Here is a 26,015-nt window from a genome sequence, read left to right as displayed (position 1 = left end):
GAAGAGCCAAATTTCTGCATTTTATGGTCCCAATAACAACTGAGGCTGTATTTAAACAACACAGATTTAAATCTGTGCAGAAATGAAGAACTTCTCCCCCCCCCCCCGATATATGTTAAGCATAATGTGCAATTTGGTCCTAAACAGCTTTTTCCTTTTCACACTGGGTGACTGGGGGGGAGGGAAGCAGGGTATGAAAGCACTATTTGATTACTTATGTATTAGAGTTTGCAATATTTACATTTTAATGCAAACTTCAACAACAAAGATCAGGGAGAAATATTTTCCTCCTCCCTCATAGCAACTCTGTTCAGCAGGCTAGCGAGTAAGTGTGAGAGAGAGGGGAGCAAGGGAATTCACTGGCTGAGCAGTCATTTGAAGTGGAGTCTCCCCCTTCTGAGGACGCGGGTGGCGCTGTGGGTTAAACCACAGAGCCTAGGACTTGCCGATCAGAAGGTCGGTGGTTCGAATCCCCGCGATGGGGTGAGCTCCCGTTGCTTGGTCCCTGCTCCTGCCAACCTAGCAGTTCAAAAGCACGTCAAAGTGCAAGTAGATAAATAGGTACCGCTCCGGCGCGAAGGTAAACAGCGTTTCCGTGCGCTGCTCTGGTTCGCCAGAAGTGGCTTAGTCATGCTGGCCACATGACCCGGAAGCTGTACACCGGCTCCCTCGGCCAATAAAGCGAGAAGAGCACCGCAACCCCAGAGTCGGTCACGACTGGACCTAATGGTCAGGGGTCCCTTTACCTTTAAGATCACTTAGTACTCTATACCTTTACTCCACCTTCCTAACCTGATATTGTTAATCACCACACCAAGCATATATATATTGTCTTGCATGACAGAAACAGGCACAGCAGGTAAACAACACCCTGATCATCTGTTGGGACGGGAGACTATGTATGGGGCCAGGCTGAGCCGTAGCCATGGGCTCTCCTTTACAGACACCCAGGAGAGAATCTTTTGCTGACATGAAGTCACTCCAGCTTTGGGAGGATAGCACCACTGCCACAACACCATGGAATGAGACACACAGAACCTTTGCTAGCGGAAACAACCCAGAATTATACGGAAGCTGTGGCTTGGCCACTTAAGCAGGTAAGAACTGTCTCTAGGCGACGAGTCAGGGAAGCTTTGCACAATTTGGGTATTTTCTCCCTGTTACAGGCAGCAAATGATTAACACAGGCATGTGTGAAGCAGATGGGCTAGTAAACAATTTTGTGATCTAATAATAATAAGGGACATGTGCGACGTTGGAACAGAGAGGACCTTGTATCTTGGCTGTATTCCTTCACATTTACTAATGAGAAGGCCACGTGATGACACGCGTTTAAAAGGCCTTGTGTTCACTGATGTACCATATTTGGGAAAGGGCTGTGGCTTATTACTGCCACGCTTTTAACCTCCAGCTAACTTATTCTTCTTCCTTGGCAGAATATAATTAAGGTGTTTTAAAGACTGAGCTAGGGATTAAACTAAAAATACCTCTCTAGTAATAACAGCTTAGGTTTGGGGAGGAAACAAAGACCCAAAGATGCAAAGCTTTTTAAAAAAAAAAATATAAAAAATAAAGGGTAGCTTGACTCATACTCACTCTTGCAAGATAAAGTAACTACACACACCACTAATTCTCAGTTGGCATGCCAAGTACTAGGAACAATGCTTGAAAGCAATGTAAGAACACAAACAGACCTGTGGGATGCACAGCTTGCTTCCACTCCCCATTATAACCAAATTGTTCTTGTTGATTAAAAAGTGGGCAGCAAAATGCATGCCTTATTAAGTTATTCCTATAGTAACCATAGTTGCTACTGATGGTGGTTCAGAGATAGCATGAACACAGCATTAAAGACACGGGTGGGAAATGTGTGGCAGTCCGGATATTGCTGGACTACAACTCCCATAATCCCTGCCCATTGGCCATGCTGGCTGGGGTTTAAGGGAGTTGGACTACAGGTTCCCCCTCCCTGCACAAGGAAAGCATCTTTAAATAAGTACTGTAATCTGGGAAGAGTCAATTCTGTTCTACGTACAGTTCTCTTTACCAATATTAATGTTGCAAAGGTATACCTATGGTTGCTTAACTAGCTCTCTAGCCAAATAACCATTCTTCATGTTACAATTTCTCTATACTTGGTTATAAACATGCATCGCTCTACAGCAGGCATCCCCAGACTCGGCCCCCTAGATGTTTTGGGACTACCACTCCCACCATCCCTAGCTAACAGAACCAGTGGTCAGGGATGATGGGAACTGTAGTCCCAAAACATCTGGAGGGCCGAGTTTGGGGATGCCTGCTCTACAGAGCAACCTCCATTAGAGGAGAAATGCAATACGAAAAGCAGCCCTAAAAGTAACATTTTAAAAGTTGAATGCGGCCAAGATACTATATAAGTTTCATCTTAACAAAAGCCACATTACTGACACCTTTCCCCTTCTACTCTGGGTAGTCTTCTCTTTTGAGATCAATCTCACCTGCCACTCCCTCTCCTGCCCTGTAATCCTCTAATCTCATGTAAGCCAGCACTGATAGCAGAAATCAGAAACATGCAGTTGAGTTGTGAAATTTCATTTTTGATTGCCTAAATAGTTGACTGTGTTTTTGCTAATATGCAGTGGTTTTCGAACAACAAGCCAATACATTTTCAGTTTTACGATTTATTCGCTGTTCTGACTGCACATTTCTTCTCCTGCTAGGGTTCGGATCGCTCAAGGACTTACAGAGGCATAGTTCTTCTCCAACTTGTCCTCCACGATGCCAATCCGGCATGGTGTCCTCTGATTCTGGAACCAGTAGTCTGTTGATTCTAGCAGGCTGTTACTGCAGAGAACCTGTGGAAACACAAGATTTCATAGTCCTCCTTCCTTCAAAGTCATGAAGCCTGGATGCCTGCATCAATGGAAGTTTTCAAATCAATTTTGCGTTTGAGTCATCAAGCAATTTAATGAGGTAAGTCCCCCCCCCCAAAGGGATGGGGTGAGGCAGGGCAAGGAGAGAAAATCCAATTCTCTTGCAGCTCAGTGACATGATGTGGCAACCCAGCAGAACCTACACCAGCAAAACTGGTGGTGTAAAGTCAAACTTTGTTTTAAAGGCTTATTTTCCAAAATTTCACTTTGGAAGCTCAATCCATCATGTAGGTTCTTAACTCTGACTAGCACAATTCACGTATCTGAACGCTGCCATTGGGCTCATCTGAATGCAACAATATTTTGGCTTAATAAAACATGGTTTATTCAACTCGGAACAATCATTGTGCCTGCATGCTCCTTTCTTGCTCCTTCCCTTCAATTCCTGTACATTGACTTTGACACCTCATTGTGATTACTTTAAACTAGCACCTGACATGGGAAACTGTGGTTTAATCTTGGACTTCAAACTACATTAGGGCATTAGCATGGTTTCAGATTGTAGCGTACAATCCAAGATTAAAACTCTTTTCTACATCATTTGTGATGTAATAAAAAAATGAAAGTAATCATTATACGAGACCTAAAACCATGGAAGGAGTGAGGGATGGGGAAGAAGGGCAAATGTGCAAGCATAATGTTAAATTCCTAGCTTACTAAACCATGGTTTCATTTGCTTTCAGCTCTATCTTTCTCATGTTTCAGCCTTGCTTGTCCATCATCTGGCTAGTGTTCAAAACAAAAACTCATTGTGTCCTCAAGGACTGAACTTCTTGGCCAGGCTTTTCTTAGCACAAACGTGGAGCCTACCCAAGCTCACTTTCAAACCCAAACTAAGCAAAGAGAGCTCAGTCCCTGTTTCTTTAAAACAAAACTTTTTTATGCATTAACACCTTTAAATCATTTTTTTCCAGATCATTATATGTTTCTATGCAAGGGATTTTCTCATTTTGCATTAAAATGGGTTTCCCTCCTTTTAAAGCCACGCTTCATTGAAATGCCTCTTTTTTAAAAAACGGTGACATTAGCCCAAAATTGCAGGCAGTGACACCACACATATATTTGGTGCTAAGCATATTGTAATAAAGTATACTTATTATTCTAGGCTCTGATTCTGTAATGTGAATGGGATGCCATTTGCCACCTTTGAAAATAAGCACAATAAATAACACCATATTAAAGTGATTGGAAATGTACATAAACATTCATATGCATGAACTGTGATGGGAAATGAACTGCACATTATGTGCTAGTAAGATATAAACAATGTGATGCAAGTTCATTCTCTGTAGGGATTTCACTAGTTGAAGGCAATTATACGTTTGAACACTGGAATCCTTTTGAATTCAATGGGACTTGCTCCCAGGTAAGTACAGGTAGCATAGCAGCTTCACGGCACATCTTATATATGCCTTTTCAAGAAGTACGTCCCACTGAATAAATTGAACTAATAAGCATGTAATCATTCTTTTTGGCACAAATTATCGGGATGACTCGTGCTTAATACAAATAATACAAGCAAATGGTTCCTGTAAAAAAATATATTTAAAAAATATAAAAATATATATTGCTGCAGTGTTTTGGTTACACAAGAATCCACAACTTGGAGAACGACTTTGCTGTTTGCATAAAGGGATGTAACTGTCTCTCTCATGCATTTCACTTTGTCTGGAGTACAGCAGGGGGCAGGGATTGATTTGAAAGCCTTCCTGAACTATCAATTGGCATGGGAAAATCTGAAATGTATGAAATAATAGTTTGGGGAGAAATCCATGTACATAGATATAATTAAGAGATTATTATTGTTCACACCTGTCTGTCTCGAAAGACAATGGAGTGCGCCTCCAGGGGTGAAGTGAAACCGCTGGAGAATCACAGCGCCTGCTGTGGCTGTAGAGACCGGTAACTAGTAAGTTCCTCCTGCATTGTTTTGCTGCATTAGCAGCATGGTAATTAAGAGATGGATGCAAAATAATTATGAAACTTCCACCTGGCCATTTTGTCGGATACCACATCAGTATATTGGGGTCTTAGCAAAATTAGCTCTCATAATCAGTTTCTCACTAGAAATGACATTCCCCCACCCATGGAAAAAAGTCTGCCTTTCCACATAGGAGTATATATGGTCCTATGGTGTAAAGCAGGAGTGGGAAATTTGTGGTCCTCCAGATGTTGGACCCATCAACGCCAGCCAACATGGCCAACAACTGGGAATGATGGGAGCTATAGCTTGACAACAACGTCTGGAAGGCTACAGGTTCTCTAATCTTGATTTAACTAAAGGAGTAACAGCCACAGCAGGGACACTTACTGAAAAACACTTCATAATGCTATTCATTATCTCCCTCCAAGTGTCTGTACTGAGCAATGTTTTTAGCTTAATTTCAGGGAAGCAGCAATTTGCATGGACCTACATGTGTTAATTCATGTAAATGAATGCCTGTTTAAAATAGGCAATCAACATGGAGTAAGTGCCGGAAGATAATTGGTCAGCTATTCATCCAATCATGGTAATGGAAATAAGATGAGGTTATTTGTTACCTGTTTGCGTAGGAGAGCTGAGTCGTTTGACTTCATTATAATAAAGCAGTTTATGATGCAAGAATGATGGGATTTGCTCCTTGAATCCGCTCTTGGCAACTTTTTTTATTTGCAAAATATGCTAATATGCATACACAGTCTTTACCTGGTACACTGGAATCCTAATGAAAAATAGATGTATTTCCCCACCGTTTGCACAATGCCGTTTACATAAAATTATAAGGATTTTCATGATAGCCAACTAAGCTGAATACGTCCCTTTAAATATATATATTCATCCTCGATCACAACACATCAGATTTTGGGACAAAATATGTGAAACACCGTATTTTTCGCCCTATAGGTCGCACCGGCCCATAGGGCGCACCTAGTTTTCAGGGGGGGAAATCAAGAAAAAAAATATGACACCCCCCCGCAGCTCTGGGAGCAGCGGACAGGCTGCACGCAGCCTGTGCGCTACTCCAATATCTTCTTCCTGCTTTTGCGGGAGGTGGCGGAATTCCCCCACCTCCCGCAAAAGCCCACAGGAGTGCGCGACTCCTGCGGGCTTTTCGACCAGGAGGGAGAAGGGACTGAAACGGCCAGTCAGTCGTTTGTCCCTCCTCGGGGAAAAGCCCCCAAGAGCGGCGTGCTCTTTAAAGGGTGCACGGCTCCCCCACTCGTAGAAAAGCCAGCAGAAGCCGCGCACCCTTTAAAGAGCGTGCGGCTTCTGCGTGCTTTTGCAGGAGGTGGGGGAATTTTGTGTGCTTTTGCAGGAGGATGGCGTTGCTATCGCTGAAGCCAAGGAGCCTGCATTCGCCCCATAGGACACACACACATTTCCCCTTCATTTTTGGAAGGGGAAAAGTGTGTCCTATAGGGCGAAAAATACGGTATTCAGTTTTTAAACATGCAATGGGAAGGAATTGCTGCCCTGTTGCTTTGAGACTGTTCCTTGGTGCTACAGGGCTGGGTGAATTCCTGATGGTGACAGCCATCAGCCTGATCCAGAAGCAAGTTAGAGGGGCTTGTTTAAGAATATTAATTCCAAGCAGCTTAAATCTAAGTGCTGCCTTACATTCGACATCAAGGTTGAGAGAGTATGTGAAAATGATTGGCACAGCCAACCCCCATCATTTCATATCATGTCAAATGCCACCCTAGGCACCCTAATGATAGATTATTTTTGCCGCCAGTAATACGCAGGTAACTCCCAAGTGGAACTGTTCCACGAGGATTCAAGGATATTTAACGAATGGCAATCAGATTGCACTAAGGTTATCTAAGGTGAAGCGGAGAAGGGAGGAATTAAGTTGCCTTCCCACCACGTCTCAGTCCTTCATTGCCTTCAGGGTACCTACACTTGGCTAAGACTGAACAAAATGACCTGACTCTTTAGGGATGGAGGGGAATGTCAAGAGAATACGAGCTGGTGAAACATATGTATTTTGGGCAGCCCTCCTCCTGTCTCCAGAAAGCAGGAACAATCTTTGTGCATGTATACTCAGAAATAAGTCCCATTCAGTTTAATGGGGCTCACTCTCAGGTAAGTGAGAGTGGTCCATCTGGCTCAAGATTGTTATGTACACCAGTGGGCAGTGGCTTTCCAGGGCTTTAGATATGGCGCCTCTCCCAAGCCCTACCATGAGAAGTTGGGATCTTTGCAACACAAAGCAGTTATTCTTCCACTAAGCTAAAGCCCTCCCCCTAATTCAGACTCAGGGTTCTTTTATCTTCTGGAAGGAAGTGGTAGGCTGAGTGGTGTCATTCACTGTTAGCATTGCTCTGTTATTGTCCTGATATTACTCTGAAAAATTGCCATGCCTTTATGGTCCAATAAAAGGTTTTCAAACAGAAGGGCATGTTGAACAATTGCTGCTACTGCTTCTCCAACAACAACAATTCCCCCATTTAAAGCTATCTAGAGTGTAAGGCTTACTATATCAAATTGACGATGGTATTGCCTAACCAAATAATTAATTTCCACTGTCGGCATTTTTGCACAAAACAGTATCGCGTTCATCGCACCCCGGGGATTTTTAACCACAAAAATTTGAGACAATTGTTTGAGGCAAGAAAGGGTTTTTCAAGAGAGATCAGTAGAACAATCCCATCTGAGTATGAGCATCCAAATAAAATCTTTCATTATTTCTGAGGCAGAATGGTTCCCTATCTCAAACAAACCAGCAAAGTTGAACAACTCAAAGGCCGAACCTTGACATAAACCTACAGGAAAAGGCTTGATTCAGTCTTGGTTTGCTTAATATAATCAATATAATCCCTTAACTCCTCTCTTCATATTAATAGATCAGTTGAATGAGATGCTTTTTTCAGAAGACCTGGGAAAAGGTGTGTGTGTGTGTGTGGGGGGGGTTCCTGCTGAAATACTATTTGTATTTCAAATCCCAGGTACTGTAGTTGAAGCAATGAAATGGGATGCTTAGGTGACTCTGGAATCTGCTTCCTTGAGCATGCAATGGCATTTCAGAAATGTTTGAGAAAGGTGACATCCTGATTAAGAGGAAGGATTTGGACTAGATGATCCTTGTGGACACCTCTAACCCTATGATTCCATGATCAAAATCCCATCTCCACCCTCTCAAAAACTGTATGAGGTAGGCCATTATCTTCCCATTCCACAAACAGAAAACTGAGTATCCATAATGTTATTTTTCCAAGATCGTTAAGAGAATTCATGGCTGAGAAGTCTAAGTGACAATGTCTCCACTGCCCCCCCCAAAACAAACAAAAACCCTTTGCCACTTCTGTCTAGACTAAACTGTCACCATTATCCAGTGTGTTGTCAACTGTCAATCAGTGAAGACAAACAGTATCTAACAATACATGCAATGAAAACTTAATACTTTTGCCTGGGAGGGAAAGCAGCCCATAAATTCAGTATAACCTCATCTTTCTCTAAGTGACTAATATTACAGATGAATCCTACACATGTCTATTGGAAGTAAGTCCCACTGAATTCAATGGGCTTACTCCCAGGTAAACCAGTATAGAATCGCAGCTTTAATATGTAATGGAGCTCTAAAGGGGCTCTGCTCCACACAGGAGACAGCAGCATGTTTTTGCCTGGATGTCTTAATTGCTATAGTTAATTAAAGCTCATCAAAAAGAGATGAGCATAAAACAGGCAAAACAAGACGAGAGCTTGGTGGCTTGTTCTCAGCATTTTTTGAAATGGGGACCGTGAACTGATCTTTGGCACCTTGAACGCTGCCTAAAAGGCACCGTTCATGTCAGGAATAACTAATCAAATGCTAAAAAAAGTGAATTGGATGGGATGTGTAATTTATTCTCTGCCAGTGCCAGTCCATTGCAAATGATAAATCTACTTTTTTTTTTAAGAATGAAAGAAACCCATTAAATTAATAAAATGTGTGGAGAGAAGCTGATGGACTGTAATAGATTATGATGAGGACTCAGAGACGTTTCCCATGTTAACACATCTTATAATAACCCTTTCAATTTACATCAATTCCTGCTATTGTCAAAATGCAGGTGAATCATATTTATGTGGATTGGAATATTTATTTTTGGTTACAAAGAATATTAAATGAGCTGTCAAGAGGCTGCAGTAAAAACAGAATGGGTCTCCCACACTGAAACAGGGGTCAAAGTTGGCCACATTTTGCTGTTTCCATGCTTTGCCTGTAAAATACAGAAAAGGAGCTTGGGAATCTCCCTCATAAGGAAATGTATGTGCTCCCAGTGTGGGTTTAGAATGTTCCTCTCCCAGAGCATCAAATCATAGAATTGTACATTCAGAAGGGATCCCAAGACTCACCTAGTTCAGTCCCCTGCAATGCTGTCCATGTTTCACTTTGGAATGTTAGGTAAAGTTATAGGTAACCCTGACCATTAGGTCCAGTTGCAGACGACTCTGGAGTTGCGGCGCTCATCTTGCTCTATAGGCCAAGGGAGCCTGCATTTGCCCACAGACAGCTTCCAAGTCATGTGGCCAGCAGGAGTAAGCCGCTTCTGGAGAACCAGAGCAGCGCACAGAAACACTGTTTTCCTTCCCTCCAGAGCGGTACCTATTTATCTACTTGCACTTGACGTGCTTTCAAACTGCTAGGTGGGCAGGAGCTGGGACCAAATAACAGGAGCTCACCCTGTCGCGGGGATTCGAATTGCTGACCTTCCGATCGGCAAGCCTTAGGCTCTGTGGTTTAGACCACAGTGCCACTAGACTTGAAGCTTGTTAAAATGTTCAAAAGCTGGAAAAAAATTCAATCGAGATTGAAGAGCTTTAAGATGCCAACATCTTTAGCACTGAAATTTAGGAAACCTGCATGAATACAACTAACTATCTACAGGTAAGGTCTAGTATGGGGGACTTGGAGATCTATAGCTTGTCCTATAGAATGGTTTTCACATCGCTTCTAACACTGGCCCGAGGATCAGTCACCACAAACTGAAATAGGAATAGCATTCTGTACGTAGGGCAAAATCACGGAATAGGCCATTCTCCGATAAGCCAGTCAGCTCACCTCAGCAGGCAGGAGAACTTAAGAAGGGCCTCATATTGTCAGAATGAAACTAAAGCCCTCAGAGATGTGCATGGGTCAGCAGAAAATCTGTTCAAGTATCTGACAAATTGTAGATAGCTAACAAAACAGTACAGACCAATATCAAGCTTTTTTTAAAAAATGGAATTCTCAGTCTCAAGCAAAGCTAGCTGCAGATATGACTCATAACCTGAATCCACTGTGAGGATTCGCTTAGACACTATTATAGCTCTCAGTTGAGCTGTCTTAAAAGAAGCTGCCAAATGAGAGAAAGATTCTGCCCTCCACTGATCTTCTCTGGTTGCACCTGGACGTGAGCAACGTGAGTCCAGCGCATGACATGAAGGCATAGGAAGCCACCACCACCTTGAAGCTAGGAAGGCCCGAGTCTGGTCAGTGCCCAGACTGAAGACTTACCTGAGTACCACATCTACACTGTCTTAGGTTTCACGATGGATGGAAGGAAGGTGAAATATAAATGTAAGAAAACAAAAAAATTAATAAAATGCTTCATCCATTGCCTGACTCAAATAAAGCAAATATGCGGTATGGGTGCTCCTTAGCATGTAATGGGAAGTGATGGTGCAAGGAACCCAACATCCCTATGTGCTCTAGAGCTCACCCATAGTTTGCCACGTGTCTATTTGGCCTTGCTTCCTTTTGCTTTTATTTTCTGAACTCGAAATGTGGAGTACAAGTTGAGATATTAGCTCAATTGCCTGTCTTAATCTTAAATCTTAATTACATTTGGAGCTTTTCCCACTTAGCAAGTTTTTTCTCAGAAGGATATCTGCAGGAAATCAATTTCCATCTTATTTACTTCAGCTAACTGAAAATAGAAGATTAACGGCTGTGAATATTATCACTGGTAAGTACACTTAATGCTTGACCCATTCCAATCAAGCTGATTTTACGTATGATTCAGCTCAGAGGTTCCAGACATATATGGAGTGGGCAATTCATCCCTTCAACTCAAGTCTACCCTTTCTGTCCACACCCAGTCACAGAAACTCCAGTGGTGGAGCATCTGTGTTCACTTTCCTAGAACCATTTGCTCTTGAGAGTTTCGCTGGCACAAGCCACAGTTTGTCTCTACAGCAAAAGGAGCACAGCAAGATCAGGCTGTCCATAAACACAAGACACCAAACATTTTTGGAATATCCAGCCAATGCAAGACTTGCAATCCTTTTTGCCCATATCCAGATGTTCATGCCGATTTTTCCATTTCATATTTTTTATTTACCGTACAGCTTGGGCTTCAAGCACTATTGAGACAACAGCTCAGCAGTACAGTCAACCTGCTGGTTAAGAATAACGTGAGCTTATTTTAATAATGCAAAGTTTATTTTAATAATGCAATCTGATTAAAAATAATGCAAGTTACCTTCTTACATGCTGTGACCGAGCTTCCAAGACTGCTTCCTGAACTATCTGTGCCACTGCTCTGGTGCTCTGAAACTTCATACATCAGTGGAGATTCAAAGTTGCTGAAGAGAGAAAATCATTCAGTGACTCATTGGCATAAATAAATCAAATATGGCTTCATTTTTAAGTCCTACCCAACACAGATCACTTCAATCCCTGCTGTTTTCTAGGTTAGCAGCGCAAGTCTATTGACTGGTTCATTTTGCTGCTTTTGGAAGTATGCTCTAAAATAACTCCCTGGTGCCTTTTAAAAACTGAGAATAAAGACCTTAGCTGGACATAATGGCATCTGTCTGCCTTCAACAATACAATTAAGTGTTCTCTTCCTCCTCAAGCACAGTTCTAGGGATGCAGCTGATATGGAATGGCAGCATTCATTCAGCTTGACAGATTCCAAGATAAAAACAAACAAACTTCATGCTGTGCTTCTGCCTTTGCCAACCTGGTATATATTTTGGATTAATGTTACAATCAAGCTCCAGCCAGCTAGCTCTACTGGCTCATAGTCCCAAAACACCAGAGGGCACCAGGTTAGCAAAAGCTGCTATGCCTCATCCCAGTCCCCTGATTCACAACCAGGGAAAAAAGACAAATTACTGTACAGCTATTCAGAGACAAAACAACAACAAAAAGTGCAATGGGAATGACTGGACTAGAGAGCCCAAGCAGGCTTTCCTCATCATTGTTAATGTGGTGTGGTGCAACAATGTTGCAAGCGTGAAATCCAGAATTTGCAGACATAGAGGACAGTCCAGAGCTATCATCCTCAGGTGCAGCTTGTCATGCAGAGCCGACGCCAGTCATAAAATGTTGCTACTGATGGATTAGCAACTCATGATGGCAGCCCATGGAACAAATCTATAAATCATTGCCCTCATCAAACCCACTCCACTGATTTGGTGCTGTGGGTGGCACTTTCCCCATACACTCACGGTTGCTACATAATGGTCACACGACGTCCACGATGAACCTGCAGAGGTGGCTCTTGCCAGAGGGCTCTGCCCACATTCTTTGTGTTTTCGTTGTTTGAGGATGCTCTGCTCCTAGCCTTTGGAGTATTTGGAGAGCAAGTTTACATGGGGGGTGGGGTGAGAGGGGAACTAAGGAGCAGATACAGGTATACCTCGGGTTACAGACACTTTGGGTTGTGCGTTTTCAGGTTGCGTACCGCGCCGAACCCGGAAGTACCGGAACAGGTTACTTCTGGATTTCGGCGCTTGCGCATGCACCGAAGTGCTAAATTGCACTTTGTGCATGCGCAGAAGTGTCGAATCACAATCCGTGCGTGCACAGACGTGGTGCTGTGGGTTGCGAATGCTTCGGGTTGCGAACGTGCCTCCCCCACCGATCACATTCGTAACCCGAGCGTCCACTGTATTTATTTATTTTTCTACAGCTCCCATAGCGCTAGAACTTCAGACCAGTCAGCAAAGTTCTTTGGAATTGCTTCCTCACACTGTACATAGTTAAATTATGGAATCCACTACCCCAACTTCAATAGTTTTAAAAGGGCATTAGCCAGATTCATGGACCAGGGTAAGGTTATCAATGGCAATGATGGCTGTACAGGATATTACTTCCGGTATCAGATGCAGAATGCCTTTGTATACTGATACACTGGGGAGCAAATGGGGAGGAGTGATTCTGTGTTCCTGCCATGCCTGTGAGCTTCCTCTAGGCATCCGATTGGCCATTGTGAGAACATAATGCTGGATCCAGCAGAGCTCAACTTCTGTTCTTCCTATGCCCCTTCATTAATTTTCTCAAATACTTGTTTCAAGCTTAAAGCCCTTTGATTATCTGTTCCACAGAACTCCCTTGCATATCATCTTACCTTTCCAGGTGGGGGTTGGACCAACCACCAGGCAGAGTGAGGCTACCACCTTAGACTGCTGATTTTGGTATCACGAAGGGCCAGAAAACAGCTGGTGGTTTTATTTATCATAACTGCATTTTTACTTGCAAGAAAGCAGGAGAGGCAGTTGTAGAATTTTCTGCTTCAGGCGCAGAAAGAATCTGATTGGCCTTGAGTGAAAATGGGCAGGGAAGGGCCACCATTTGCTACTCTGCCTCGGGCAGCAAAATGTCTTGCTTGCCAATGCTTTTCATCTTAGTCATTCATTTGTTTTCTCTGACTTCTTTTATAATGATGCTGAGCTTTCCACGGCTGGCTGAGCTATTCTCAGCTGCTCTGACTCATCTCTGGCACCATGTTTCAACAGAGTCTCCAAATCCTTACTTGCAATGGCCGGCAAAAGTCAAACTCACTACCGTGATAGTTGGATCATTTGTTGGAGGAAATCAGGAAGTGGGGGAAATGACAACTTCCCTCTCCCCAGCCAAATAAATAAAATAAATAAATAAATAAATTTTATTTATATCCCGCCCTCCCCAGCCGGAGCTGGGCTCAGGGCGGCTAACAATCAAAATAATCCGACATTCTAAAAACATTCATTATAAAAATTAAGTAAATCAAATTAAAATCAAATTAATGGCAACCATCAAGCAAATTCTGTGTAGATTGCCGATTGCCAGAGGAGGGGGGTCAGGCTGCGCCCTGACCGAAGGCCTGGTGGAACAGCTCTGTCTTGCAGGCCCTGCGGAAAGATGTCAGGTCCCGCAGGGCCCTAGTCTCTTGTGACAGAGCGTTCCACCAGATTGGAGCCGCGGCCGAGAAGGCCCTGGCTCTGGTTGAGGCCAGCCTAACCTCTCTGTGGCCTGGGATCTTTAGGATGTTTTTATTTGCAGACCGTAAATTTCTCTGTGGGACATACCAGGAGAGGCGGTCCCGTAGGTACGAGGGTCCTAGGCCGTATAGGGCTTTAAAGGTGAGAACCAGCACCTTAAACCTGATCCTGTACTCCACCGGGAGCCAGTGCAGCTGGTATAATACCGGATGGATATGATCTCGCAGCGAAGACCCCGTAAGGAGTCTCGCCGCGGCATTCTGCACCCGCTGGAGTTTCTGGGTCAGTCTCAAGGGCAGCCCCACGTAGAGCGAGTTACAATAATCCAGTCTGGAGGTGACCGTCGCGTGGATCACAGTGGCTAGGTCAGGGCGAGAGAGATAAGGAGCCAACTGCTTAGCTTGGCGGAGATGGAAAAATGCCGCCTTTGTTATAGCTGTAATCTGCGCCTCCATAGAGAGGGAGTTATCGAAGATTACACCCAAACTCTTAACGGACGATGTTGCCACTAATTGCACCCCCGCAAGAGATGGGAGTTGCCCCCTCAGTCCCATATCGCTCCGTCCCAGCCAGAGGACCTCTGTCTTAGAAGGATTTAACTTCAACCGGCTCCCACGTAACCATCCAGCCACAGCTTCCAGACATCTGGTCAGTGTATCTGGGGCCGAGTCAGGATGGCCGTCCATCAACAGATAGAGTTGGGTGTCATCGGCATACTGATGGCAACCCAGCCCAAAACTCCGGACAAGCTGGGCGAGGGGGCGCATAAAGATGTTAAAAAGCATCGGGGAGAGAATCGCACCCTGAGGCACTCCACACACCAAGGAGTGGCGCGATGACAATTCCCCCCCAAGTGCCACCCTCTGTCCCCGACCAGAGAGAAACGAGCGCAGCCATTGAAGGACTGTGCCCTGGATTCCCACGTCGGCAAGGCGGTGGTCCAGGAGTTCATGATCGACCATGTCGAAGGCTGCTGACAGGTCCAGAAGAATCAGCAGCCCCGACCCGCCTCGATCCAGCTGCCTGCGGAGATCGTCTGTTAGGGCGACCAGAGCCGTCTCGGTCCCATGACCAGCACGGAAGCCGGACTGGAATGGATCGAGAGCCGATGTTTCATCAAGAAACCTACCAAGCTGTTCAGCAACCGCTCTCTCAATCACCTTACCCAGGAATGGGAGATTCGAAACCGGGCGGTAATTGGATAGATCTAAAGGGTCTAATGATGTTTTCTTTAAGAGCGGACGCACCACTGCCTCCTTCAGTTCCCCTGGGAATATCCCAGTGCCAAGGGACAAATTGATGATATCCCCCAGGGGGGCCCGCACCTCGTCTGGACATGCTCTAATCAGCCAAGACGGGCACGGGTCAAGGGGACAGGTGGTGGGCTTTCCAGCTTGGAGGAGTCTGTCCACATCGGCTGGGGATATCCGGTCAAAGTGGTCCAATACTGGACCCGAGGACAGTCGAGGGGCCTCCAGTTCCTTTATTGTATCCAAATTGGCAGGGAGGTCATGGCGGAGCAACAGGACCTTCTCCGCAAAGAAGCTCGCAAATGCCTCACAGCTGTGTGCCGAATTGTTATTTAAATTTGGCTGTCCTTCAAGGGACGTTAAAGACCTAATTATACTAAATAATTGCGCCGGGCGAGAGCTAGCGGAGGCAATGGAGGCCGAGAAGTAGGACTTCTTAGCGGCCTTCACTGCCATCTCGTAGGTTTTCATAAAAACCCTATAAGATGTTCTTGAGGCTCCGTCACGGGCACCCCACCATACTCGCTCTAGCCGTCTGAGGTCCCGCTTCATTTTCCGAAGCTCCTCGGTAAACCAGGGAGCCCGGTTTCTGTGGGGTCGCAGAGGGCGCCTAGGTGCGGTCTCATCGATGGCTGCTAGGAGTTGGATATTCCAGCTCTCAACCAGCTCAGTCAATGAGTCGCCAGGGGGAGCAAGGTCCCGCAAGGCCTGACGGAATCTATCAGGGTCCATCAGCCTCTGCGGGCGAGCCCAGATTGGCTCACCACCTAAGCAGGGTGGGGGTGGAAAATCAATCCTGGCTTTCAGTGCGTAGTGATCAGACCATGGCACCTTCATTGGAGGAGACATGATCACATCTATACCGGCGCCAAAGATCAAATCCAGCGTGTGGCCTGCTTGATGTGTGGGGCCCGACACAAACTGGGAGAGCCCTAGTGTCGCCATGGAAGACACCAGGTCCAGTGCCTGTGAGGAGGGAATGGCATCAGCATGGGTGTTGAAGTCCCCCAATACCAATAGGTTAGGGAACTCCAAGGCCCAGCCGGCCACCGCCTCCAGCAGGCCTGACAGGGTGGCTGCTGGTGCGCTAGGTGGCCGGTACACCAGCCAGACAGCCAAGCTCTCCTCGGAGCCCCACACTAGGCCAACACATTCAATGCCGGGGATCGATGGCGACGGTAGAGCCCTGAAAGAACAATCTCCTCGGATTAATAATGCCACCCCTCCCCCCCGGCCCACAGTCCGCGACTGGTGGAGGACAGAGAAACCCGGGGGCGCCATCTCTCGTAATGGAACAGTTTCCCCTTCGCGCACCCAGGTCTCCGTCACACAAGCCAGGTCAACCCCGTGCGAGGTGAAGAAGTCTCGCAGGGTGGCGGTTTTGTTGCCTATAGACCTGGCATTGCACAACACCAGTGACGGAGGTGAGTAATCCTTGTTCACCCTACCTTCGTCCCTCGGGATGGGGCGCAGATTAGAAGGGGTACGAGCATATCCGTATCTCAATCCCCTTCGCCTATGACATCTGCCCCCACCGCCATACCTCCCTCGCCCCACTACGGTAGCAATCCCAAGCCTCAAACCAACCTCCATTTACAAAATAAAAATGAGACAGACCAAACAAGGGCTATGTCCACACCACTCATTTAAAGCATCATTACACCACTCTAACAGCCATTGCTTCCCCCAAAGAATCCTGGGAACTGTATTTGCTAAGAGTACAGGGAATTGTAGTTTCGCAAGAGGTCTCCTTTCTCTCAGCATGGTTAACAAACTACAGCTCCCAGGATTCTTTGTGGGGTAGCCATGACTGTTAAAGTGGTGCTTTAAGCATATGGTGTGGATGTGATTTGGCGGCATAGCAGCAGTTCCACCTGTTTTAATATGGAACTCAGCCACACGTAGAAAGGAAAATGAGATTCAGTTTTAAAATAAAAATGGGGTGTGTGGACAAGTTCATAATGGTTCCACCTCCTGCAGCTCTATTCCCCACAGCTTGTCTGCCAAGTGCTTTTCTCCTCAGCTGAACTTTAAGATTCTGGAAATGGCCTTAAAACACTTTAAAAGGGGCTAAAGTGGAAGGTTAGTTCTGTACTCCTCTCCTGGCCATGCCTTTTTTTAAAAAAAAACCAAACTATCACACCTTTTACATGACTGGAACAGTGCCATAGGTAAACATACGGAACTGCCCCCGTAATGTCTAGTTTGGCCTTTAAGACTTGGTGGTAGTCACAACACTTTCTGTCTTTAGGCTGTGAGAAATGTTTCACATTTCTTATCACAGTCCAATATGCTGAATTTCAGTGTCACACTTTACCACCATTACAGCTACTTGCTCTTTTTACCTTGACACAAATGTATGTTGTTCATACAGACACTTAAATATAAGCCGATACAGGTTTTTTAAAAAAGTTATGAATTGCTTTTCTATGAGGAAAGATGATAAATACCATGAATTTGTTTGACCATAATCAAGGAACAAACACGCTCCAACAATACAAGTCACCAAATAAATAAATAAATAAATGTTTATCTGTTCTTTAGTACTCTGATTTTTTCTACCATTATTTCAAACATATACATATTTGATTCAATCCTATAAAATGGCCTGCTGAGGCCCAGTTCACATGTAACAGTAAACCATGGCTTAAAATATATCATGGATTGCTATGAATGATTTGCACCCACCCCTCTCCTCTCCATGTCAGACCAAGCGGGGAGTGGGGGAGATCAGGAGAACTTAGCATTACTTGTGAACAAGCGTTATGGTTTGTTCCCTTCAGAGAAACCACAATCTGTTATCCCAAAATAAACATTGGCTTCTGTCCATGGTCTGCTACGAGAGAAACAAAAAAAAAAATGAGTGCTGGTTCACACGTAACACTAAGCCGCCACTCTGTTTTATTTCCTCAAAGGGAAGAGCCGGTGGAAACAAATGAGCAGTGCAAACCAGAATGCTGCTATTTCACATTAAGCCCTGGCTTACAGCTAACAGTTTAGTGGCTTTGGTAATAAAGCAGCACAGAACGGAACAGAACAGAACAGGATAAAAATTAAAAGGTGTTATGTGGGTTTTGGGTCTGACACAGCAACTCCTAAGTGGTTTAATACTGGTTTAAAGGGGCAACATTCCCTTGCAACAGGGCAGATCCCCCCTTTATTATACTTCTGCTAAGTATATGAACTGGACAGGTACCCTTTTGCAATGGGCAGTTAAGAGCCTACACTATTTGTACAGAATCCTGAGCCAAGAAAGCTACCAAGATTGGAATAAATGTCTTTCTATCTCTCTAAGATCGGGATCAAACTTTTTATTCTATAGTGGAATTGAGGGATTGTGCCACTGCTGCTTAAGTCAATCCATAGGACTGATGCAGAGACAACCAACGAGCAGATGTGTTGCTGCTGCTTCTTGTAGTTTAATATTCTACAAACCAGTGCTTTCCCCCCCTAAAAAAAATGTTTAGGGCTACTCTCATTTTCCTACTCGTATTGAAATACTGCCCCTCAATGAGGCCAAACTTAGATCCACAAAATCTTTAGGGGTATGCATACCCCTGTGTGTCGCCCAGAAAAAGCACTGCTACAAACTAACTGAAAAGAGGTACATATGAAGAAACAAAACATGCATTATATTACATTTAAAGGTATGTTGCCAAACAGTCATCTATCTGCCATCGTGTATATGCACAGGGGTTGCAGACGAGGTTCTGTGGGCCTATATGTTCCCACAAAGACCTTCTTCAGAGCCCATGGGCTACCCTTTCCCACCCCTTCTCTCATTGAAATAGCCAACAGATAGCTTCTTGGGTTTGTCTCCACAGGCCCAGAAAGGCTGGCTACCTCTGGCTCCGATAATTTCTACCACAGATTTAAATAACAAATGAACTCATTTAACAGCAAGTCAAGAAAAGAAAAAAAGAGAAAAGTTTGCATTAATATGAAGTGATAGAGCAATATGATAGCAGAAAACCCAAAATGTCAGTGTATTTTGTGAGTGACACTGAAAGAAGCAGGCCACATCTCAGTCTGAAGATCAGAGTGACATTTAAATCTCTTGTTTTCAGGGTCACTGGAGAATGAGATATATCTTGCACTGCTGAAGCTCATGGCTATATAACTTCTAAATCCAGATACATCTTCCACTTGGCCAGAAGTACAGCAGATAATATGATAAGATATGGGCCAAATGAGTTGTTTGAGACAAAAGTTAAGACCCTCTGAAGGTGAAGTAGGGTTGCTATCTTTGGTCTCCGAAGGAATTAGAAGTGCAGAATTTTGACGCTCCTCTTCATGCATCCTCATTTTTCTGCTTTGTGACTAGCAGGCTCTCTGTATGAACATCCAACGCTGGACTGGACTGCAACTGAACACGGCACAAACTTGGGTAAAAATAAATTAACAACTGTAATAGTGACCATGAGCCAGTTTCCAAGGCCTGGCACTTTGATCCAGTAATGCAGTCTCATGTGCACACAGACACAGCTCTTCCATTAAGAACAAAGGAAGCAGCCTTATACTGAGTTAGACCGTTGGTCCAACAATCTCAGTATTATCTGCACACTGAATGGCAGAGGTTCTCCAAGGTTTCAGACAGGATTTTTTCTCAGCCCTAGCTGGAGACACTGGGGACAGAACCTGGGACCTTCTGCATTCAAAGCAAATCCTCTACTACTGCCCTTTCCCTTGGCAGCAACGGCAAGAGTGTTGGAGCGCAAGCTGTTGTCAGTCAAACGTTCCCACACCGTTCTGACAACACGAGAACATATCCAGGCTGCAATTTTTAAATGTAAGAAACAATTTTGTGGAAAAGCCATCTCTTTAAAAAGTTAGTATCCATTTTAACAACTGGAGAAAGTGAGAAAATAAGAGCCCGAGGGCCAAAACACTCCCAATATTAAATTCGTGAATGCATTAAATGTGTTCTTTTCTTTAACGATAACAGCCATAGGGGAGCTGAACAGAAATGGGAGCATGACACATGGGGTGGGGGAGAGAGAGAGTTAATATGCCTAGGCTCAAGCCTTGCAATCTGTATACTGGGTGGGTGGGAATGCCCACCACAAGCCCTGAAGGAAACATTGTGGCTTCATATTATTTATTGGCTTTGCTGTTGTTGTTTAGTCGTTTAGTCGTGTCCGACTCTTCGTGACCCCATGGACCAGCGCACGCCAGGCACTCCTGTCTTCCACTGCCTCCCGCAGTTTGGTCAAACCCATGCTGGTAGCTTTGAGAACACTGTCCAACCATCTTGTCCTCTGTCGTCCCCTTCTCCTTGTGCCCTCAATCTTTCCCAGCATCAGGGTCTTTTCCAGGGAGTCTTCTCTTCTCATGAGGTGGCCAAAGTATTGGAGCCTTAGCTTCAGGACCTGTCCTTCCAGTGAGCACTCAGGGCTGATTTCCTTAAGAATGGAGAGGTTTGATTTTCTTGCAGTCCACGGGACTCTCAAGAGTCTCCTCCAGCACCATAATTCAAAAGCATCAATTCTTCAGCTATCAGCCTTCTTTATGGTCCAACTCTCACTTCCATACATCACTACAGTACTGGGAAAATTATCTACTTCTGCTTCATTGACTATGCAAAAGCCTTTGACTGTGTCGACCACAGCAAACTATGGCAAGTTCTTAAAGAAATGGGAGTGCCTGATCACCTCATCTGTCTCCTGAGAAATCTCTATGTGGGACAAGAAGCTACAGTTAGAACTGGATATGGAACAACTGATTGGTTCAAAATTGGGAAAGGAGTACGACAAGGCTGTATATTGTCTCCCTGCTTATTTATTGGCTACCACCAAACAAAACATTTTTAATTTTTACACTGCTGGTGTACCAGTCAGCCACAAGTTAATGTAACCTCACAGGTAAGACCCAAGACCCAAGGAGGATATTCCCACGCCAAGTTCCAACGCTTATGAAATCACTGCTTAGACTTAGAAAGGTTATTCACAAGCTTGTTGTAAGACCAGTTGAGGCAACATGTACACATATGGTGTATTTCGAGCATTTAGGACAAATCACTGGAATTAGTATCACATGCCCTTATTATGATGTGCAAAGTCTCCATGGCTCAGCTTCCCTTGCTGATAAAGAATCCACTTTCCTATTGCTCATCCTGATTAAGCAATCTGTATCCTTGCTCATTTAACACCGCTGGAAAAATGTGATGCTATCTAGGCTCTCTAGCCATGGGGATAAGTAAGTATCCTGCTGCTCTTAGTGCTGTGACTAATTGTGTGAGCAATGGAAGTGTTCCTTTCTTTCGACAAACAACTCTCAATGCGCGCCCAATGTGACTTGTTCATGCAAGCTGAGAAACCAAGCTCTTTACAACACCACTCTGTGGAGTCAATCTTCTCTTAATAAGGATTGACTTGAAGCTGTGTAGGTGCAGTTTGTTGGCCCTTTGAGCAGTTTCTGGACAAAATGTTCTAAATCAGCTTTCGCCAACCTGGTACTCATCAGATGCATGGGACTACAAAACTGGCCGAGGCCGATGGGAGTTGTGGTCCAAAATATCTGGAGGGCACCAGATTGGCTAAGGCTGCTCAAAATGGTTTCCTCATAGCTGACCATAATGAAAGCTCCTATTCTGCATTTCAATTTTGGGCACATCCTTCTTAGGACTGCTAACATTACCATAAATCTAATTACAGGTAGGTAGCCGTATCTGAAGAAGTGTGCATGCACACGAAAGCTCAAACCAGTAACAAACTTAATTGGTCTCTAAGGTGCTACTGGAAGGAATTTTTTAATTTTGTATTTTGTTTCGATTACCATAAATGTCAACCCAGTTAGGAAGTTGTGGTTAGTTTTGCATATTTATTCATGACACTCCCTTTTTGACAAGTGTCAAAGATGTCAAAGATATTCTTCATTCCAAACGCTTGTTAAATAGTAAATGTTGTCTTAAAAGCTGGCAACTTTAACCACAATGGTACAACATTCATGCAATTAGATTTTTTTTTTTGTCCACTGCTTCACACTTGCTGCCCTTAGCTATCTTTTATATTATCATTCATACTTCCAGTCCCCAATAATCTCTCATAAATGCATCACAAAGTGTGGAATTTCAAAGAAAGATATAATATGCAAAGAAAGATATAATATGTAAAGTATCTAATAGAGAAAGATAGGCTTCCTAGTCAATGGCATAATCCGAAACTAAATAGTCCCAAGGAGAATTTAAAGCATTAATATTGGAAGGCCACAATTTGTACCCGAAGGATTGCAAAAAAAAGACCTATATTTTGTGAACACATCAACACTGATCTCAAATCCTATATGAAGTGGGAAATTGCATCCCGACCCTTGCTTATGCATTAGACCAAACATGGACAAACTCGGCCCTCCAGATGTTTTGGGACTACAATTCCCATAATCCCTGGCCACTGGTCCTGTTAGCTATGGATGATAGGAGTTGTAGTCCTAAAACATCTGGAGGGCCGAGTTTGCCTATGCTTGCATTAGGCTTAGCATGCATAGGGGATATGTATGCATGAAACCCAACATACATAGGCTTAATCCAAGGAACCTGCACACTGAAAAACAAAGGTAATTGGGTCATGTGAATGGAAACAAAACACTTTGCTTTATGCATGTAGATGTCTATGCAAACTTCAAAGTGTGAATGTCAGGTAGGGCTGTGACCATGATAAGTGTTAAGGGATGAGAGAATGACCCCAACCCATCAACACAAACAGTGACATTGTTGATTGTATGTCAGATGCCTGAGACCCAATGGCCACTTGAACAGAGCGTGGCATCTGCTTCCCTCTCTTCCACAACAGCTGGTCACCATTGCCAGTACTGATAGTGCTGACCATTCACTGAGTGGAGTGGCTTGTAGGAAGATTTGTGTGCGGAAGCCCACTTTCAACTGCAGATTTCTCTTGCTGCATTAGGGTGACTGTCAGTCATACACTTTGAACCTATCATCTCATAATACATAGTTCCACCATTGGCATAATTGGCATAATTATAATCCTGCAAAGGTTCAAAAAGCAATCATCTAATCATCTGTGACATAATTATAGTATTGCTATTATATGCTTATATATAACAAGATGTAATATCACTGTCCTAAAGCCAAAATTATATGTAATGTAATAAAAGCTGTAGGAGAATCATATCCAACAATTTTTAATGCAGAACTGTAGACCAGCAGAGCATGCTTTTGTATATTTTCTCTAACAAAAGGGCAAACATCCCCTTTTGGGTCAGGATACTCAAGAAGGTGGCTTCAGGTATGCTTGGTGGAGGCTGAATTATCTGGGTCCATTTCAGTTTGGCTTCAGAACTGGTCATGGGACCCTGCTCATTCTTCTCAGCTTCTCAGCAGCTTTTGGTATCAAGGAATTGGAGGTTGTGGGTGGTTCTGCTCCTACCTCAAGGGCTGTTTCCAGGAAGAAGTTATGGATGGGCACTGTTCAAGGACATGGGAGCTTTCCTATGGCATCTCAGAGGGTTCCATCTTGTCCTTCATACTATTTACTGTCTACATATAGTTGTTGGCAGCTGTCATCAGGAGACACAGTCAGGATAACTCAGCTGGTATATCACAAGACTATTAATATCAGAGCAGTGGGTTCGTGCCTCAAGTTGGGTGAAAGATTCCTGTACTGGAAGGAGTTGGAGTAGATAACCCTTGTGGTCCCTTCCAGCTCTACAAATCTCTCTCTGTCTCTGATTTGAAGTGCACTGTCACCAGTACTGTATGTAGACGATATCCAACTCTATCTCTCTGTTCCATCTGAATCAGCAGTGGTGCCTAAAGTGCTAGACAGATGTTTGGAGGCAGTGATTAGCTGCATGTGTGTTCTTAATTCTTAAGACAGTGTGTTCTTAATTCCAAAAGATGGGGAAATGACCACATAGATTGTTTTCTTGGTTGCTTGATGTACAAAATAAGTAGATAGCAAAAAAAAAATACTAAAAATCATAGCTCTGAATTCTCAACTCACTCTGCTTCTGACTTCAAACTCAAACTCACTACAAACTATTTCTTTGTTTGCTCCACTGGATCCTAACAGCATTGCTCCTCCTCTCCAGATACTGTAACTAGAGAATAGTGGCAGGGAATTATTTTGTCTCAGACTACTCATCAATGCAAACACAATATAATTTATCCAATAAAAGATACATATTTGAGGTGATACAGCTTTCTCTGGAATGAAAAATCAGTGGGTGTAATTCAAAGAAGTTTGTCCATGCAATGGGACTGTCCCACAGGAGGAGTTTAGTTGTGCAAGCAGACCTGGGAATTGGAAACAAAAGCTTATAAGCTCTTCCTCTGACCTGCAAGAAGGCAAAGTGGGAAAAGGCGAGTGCAAGAGTTCAAAACCTGTCATAGTTAATTAATACAGTGGAAAACCACTGTTCCCCATTACATTGGAACTGGGCCTTATAAGACCCTCATCGGAACTGGGTTTATAAAACCCTCAGAAGTCTGTAGATGTGAACTCGTCACTGTTCTTAGAACAGTGAACTCAGCTGAAATTGTAATTCCATGTCTGCAAAGTAATTGTGCTGTTTCTCAATCTCATTTTCCGCTGATGCATGTGATATAGGGCAAGATCCATTGTATCTTGGTTTTAATTCTAAAAGAGCACTATTCTCACTGGGATTCAGTAGCTGACTTTATCAAGATATCCCCTTTCATAGTGCAGCAATGTTCCTTCTTTGAAATGCTAAGGTTATGGATGATAATTAAAAGATTAAAAACTGTAGACCGTGACAGTAGCTGCCTTAAGAATTATAATAGCCACATAGTGTTAAACTGAGTGCATTCCTCAGGTTGCAGCAATTGCAGAACATTATCAGAAAGTATGAGCAAACTGATTTGCAGGTTGTATATATGTATAAATAAATCATATATCATAAAGACACCACAGTCTCCACTGTCCCTCATTCCAAGGAAACACTACTTTCTTTCTACTTACATGAACAAGGTTTGCTGGATATTCCAACAGTCATGAGTAAAATTAAAGTAGACCTATGCATGTCTGTTCTATTTTATGCAGGGAAGTATGTTTTCTCTCCTCTGCATTGTATCAAAACCAAATCATTTTTTTAGATGGTAGACTTTTTTTGAGTACAAGAGCCTCCGAATAACCATAGGGCAAAATAAAATATTAATTTTGAAAGTCCCTGGTAAGGTTTATTTAGGTAAAACAGAATGTAAATTCGGGTATCTAAGGGGTGGAGGGAAGCTAGTGTGCTAACTCATGCACTGTTTCAGCTTAAGGTAATGTATGCTGTAAGCAGAACAAATTATTTATGAGAGTTTTATCTAAAGCACCTTTCAAAGTGAATTCCTCTTTCTGTTCTCAGGAAAGCAAATTGTTCCAGGTGGCTTGGTAGGAGACCCAGCTTAGAAAAACAAACTCATTTTCTAGGGATAAAATTGTTTGATATAAGACAACATCACCCTGTGAGGTAGGTTATGCTAAGTGATAATGGCTGGTGAAGTTACTGGATGAGTTTTATGACTAACAGTGCAATCTGGCACATGCTTACTCAGAAGTAAGTCTCACTGAGCTCAGTGGGACTTAATCCCCAGGAAAGGTGTTTATGATGGCAGCCTTCGTGAAGTTTTGAACCCATGTCTCTCAATTTTATATCCAGAACTATAAACTATAACACACCGACTCTATGATATAGACATCTGAGGTCTGGATAAATGAAATGTGTGTGTTTCCGC

General features: G+C 43.7%; 1 protein-coding gene across 4 annotated transcripts in view; it reads right to left on the bottom strand.

Moving 5' to 3' along the window:
* The window catches only part of SPHKAP (SPHK1 interactor, AKAP domain containing), a 76,861-nt gene that overhangs the window by 39,810 nt on the left and 11,036 nt on the right, over positions 1–26,015 (bottom strand). For all 4 annotated transcript variants that reach the window (XM_081910289.1, XM_081910292.1, XM_081910290.1 and 1 more), the window contains exons 2-3: positions 11,339–11,441; positions 2,723–2,833 (exon numbers count right to left, since the gene is read on the bottom strand). In XM_081910289.1, the coding sequence (XP_081766415.1) occupies positions 2,723–2,833; positions 11,339–11,441 (214 nt within the window). The remainder of the gene's footprint in view (positions 1–2,722; positions 2,834–11,338; positions 11,442–26,015) is intronic.

The sequence above is a fragment of the Podarcis melisellensis genome (assembly GCF_964234715.1).
Source record: "Podarcis melisellensis genome assembly, chromosome: 5".
NCBI lineage: Eukaryota > Metazoa > Chordata > Lepidosauria > Squamata > Lacertidae > Podarcis > Podarcis melisellensis.
Note: the sequence above shows the minus strand (reverse complement) of the source record. Positions and strands in the feature narration are given on the sequence as shown.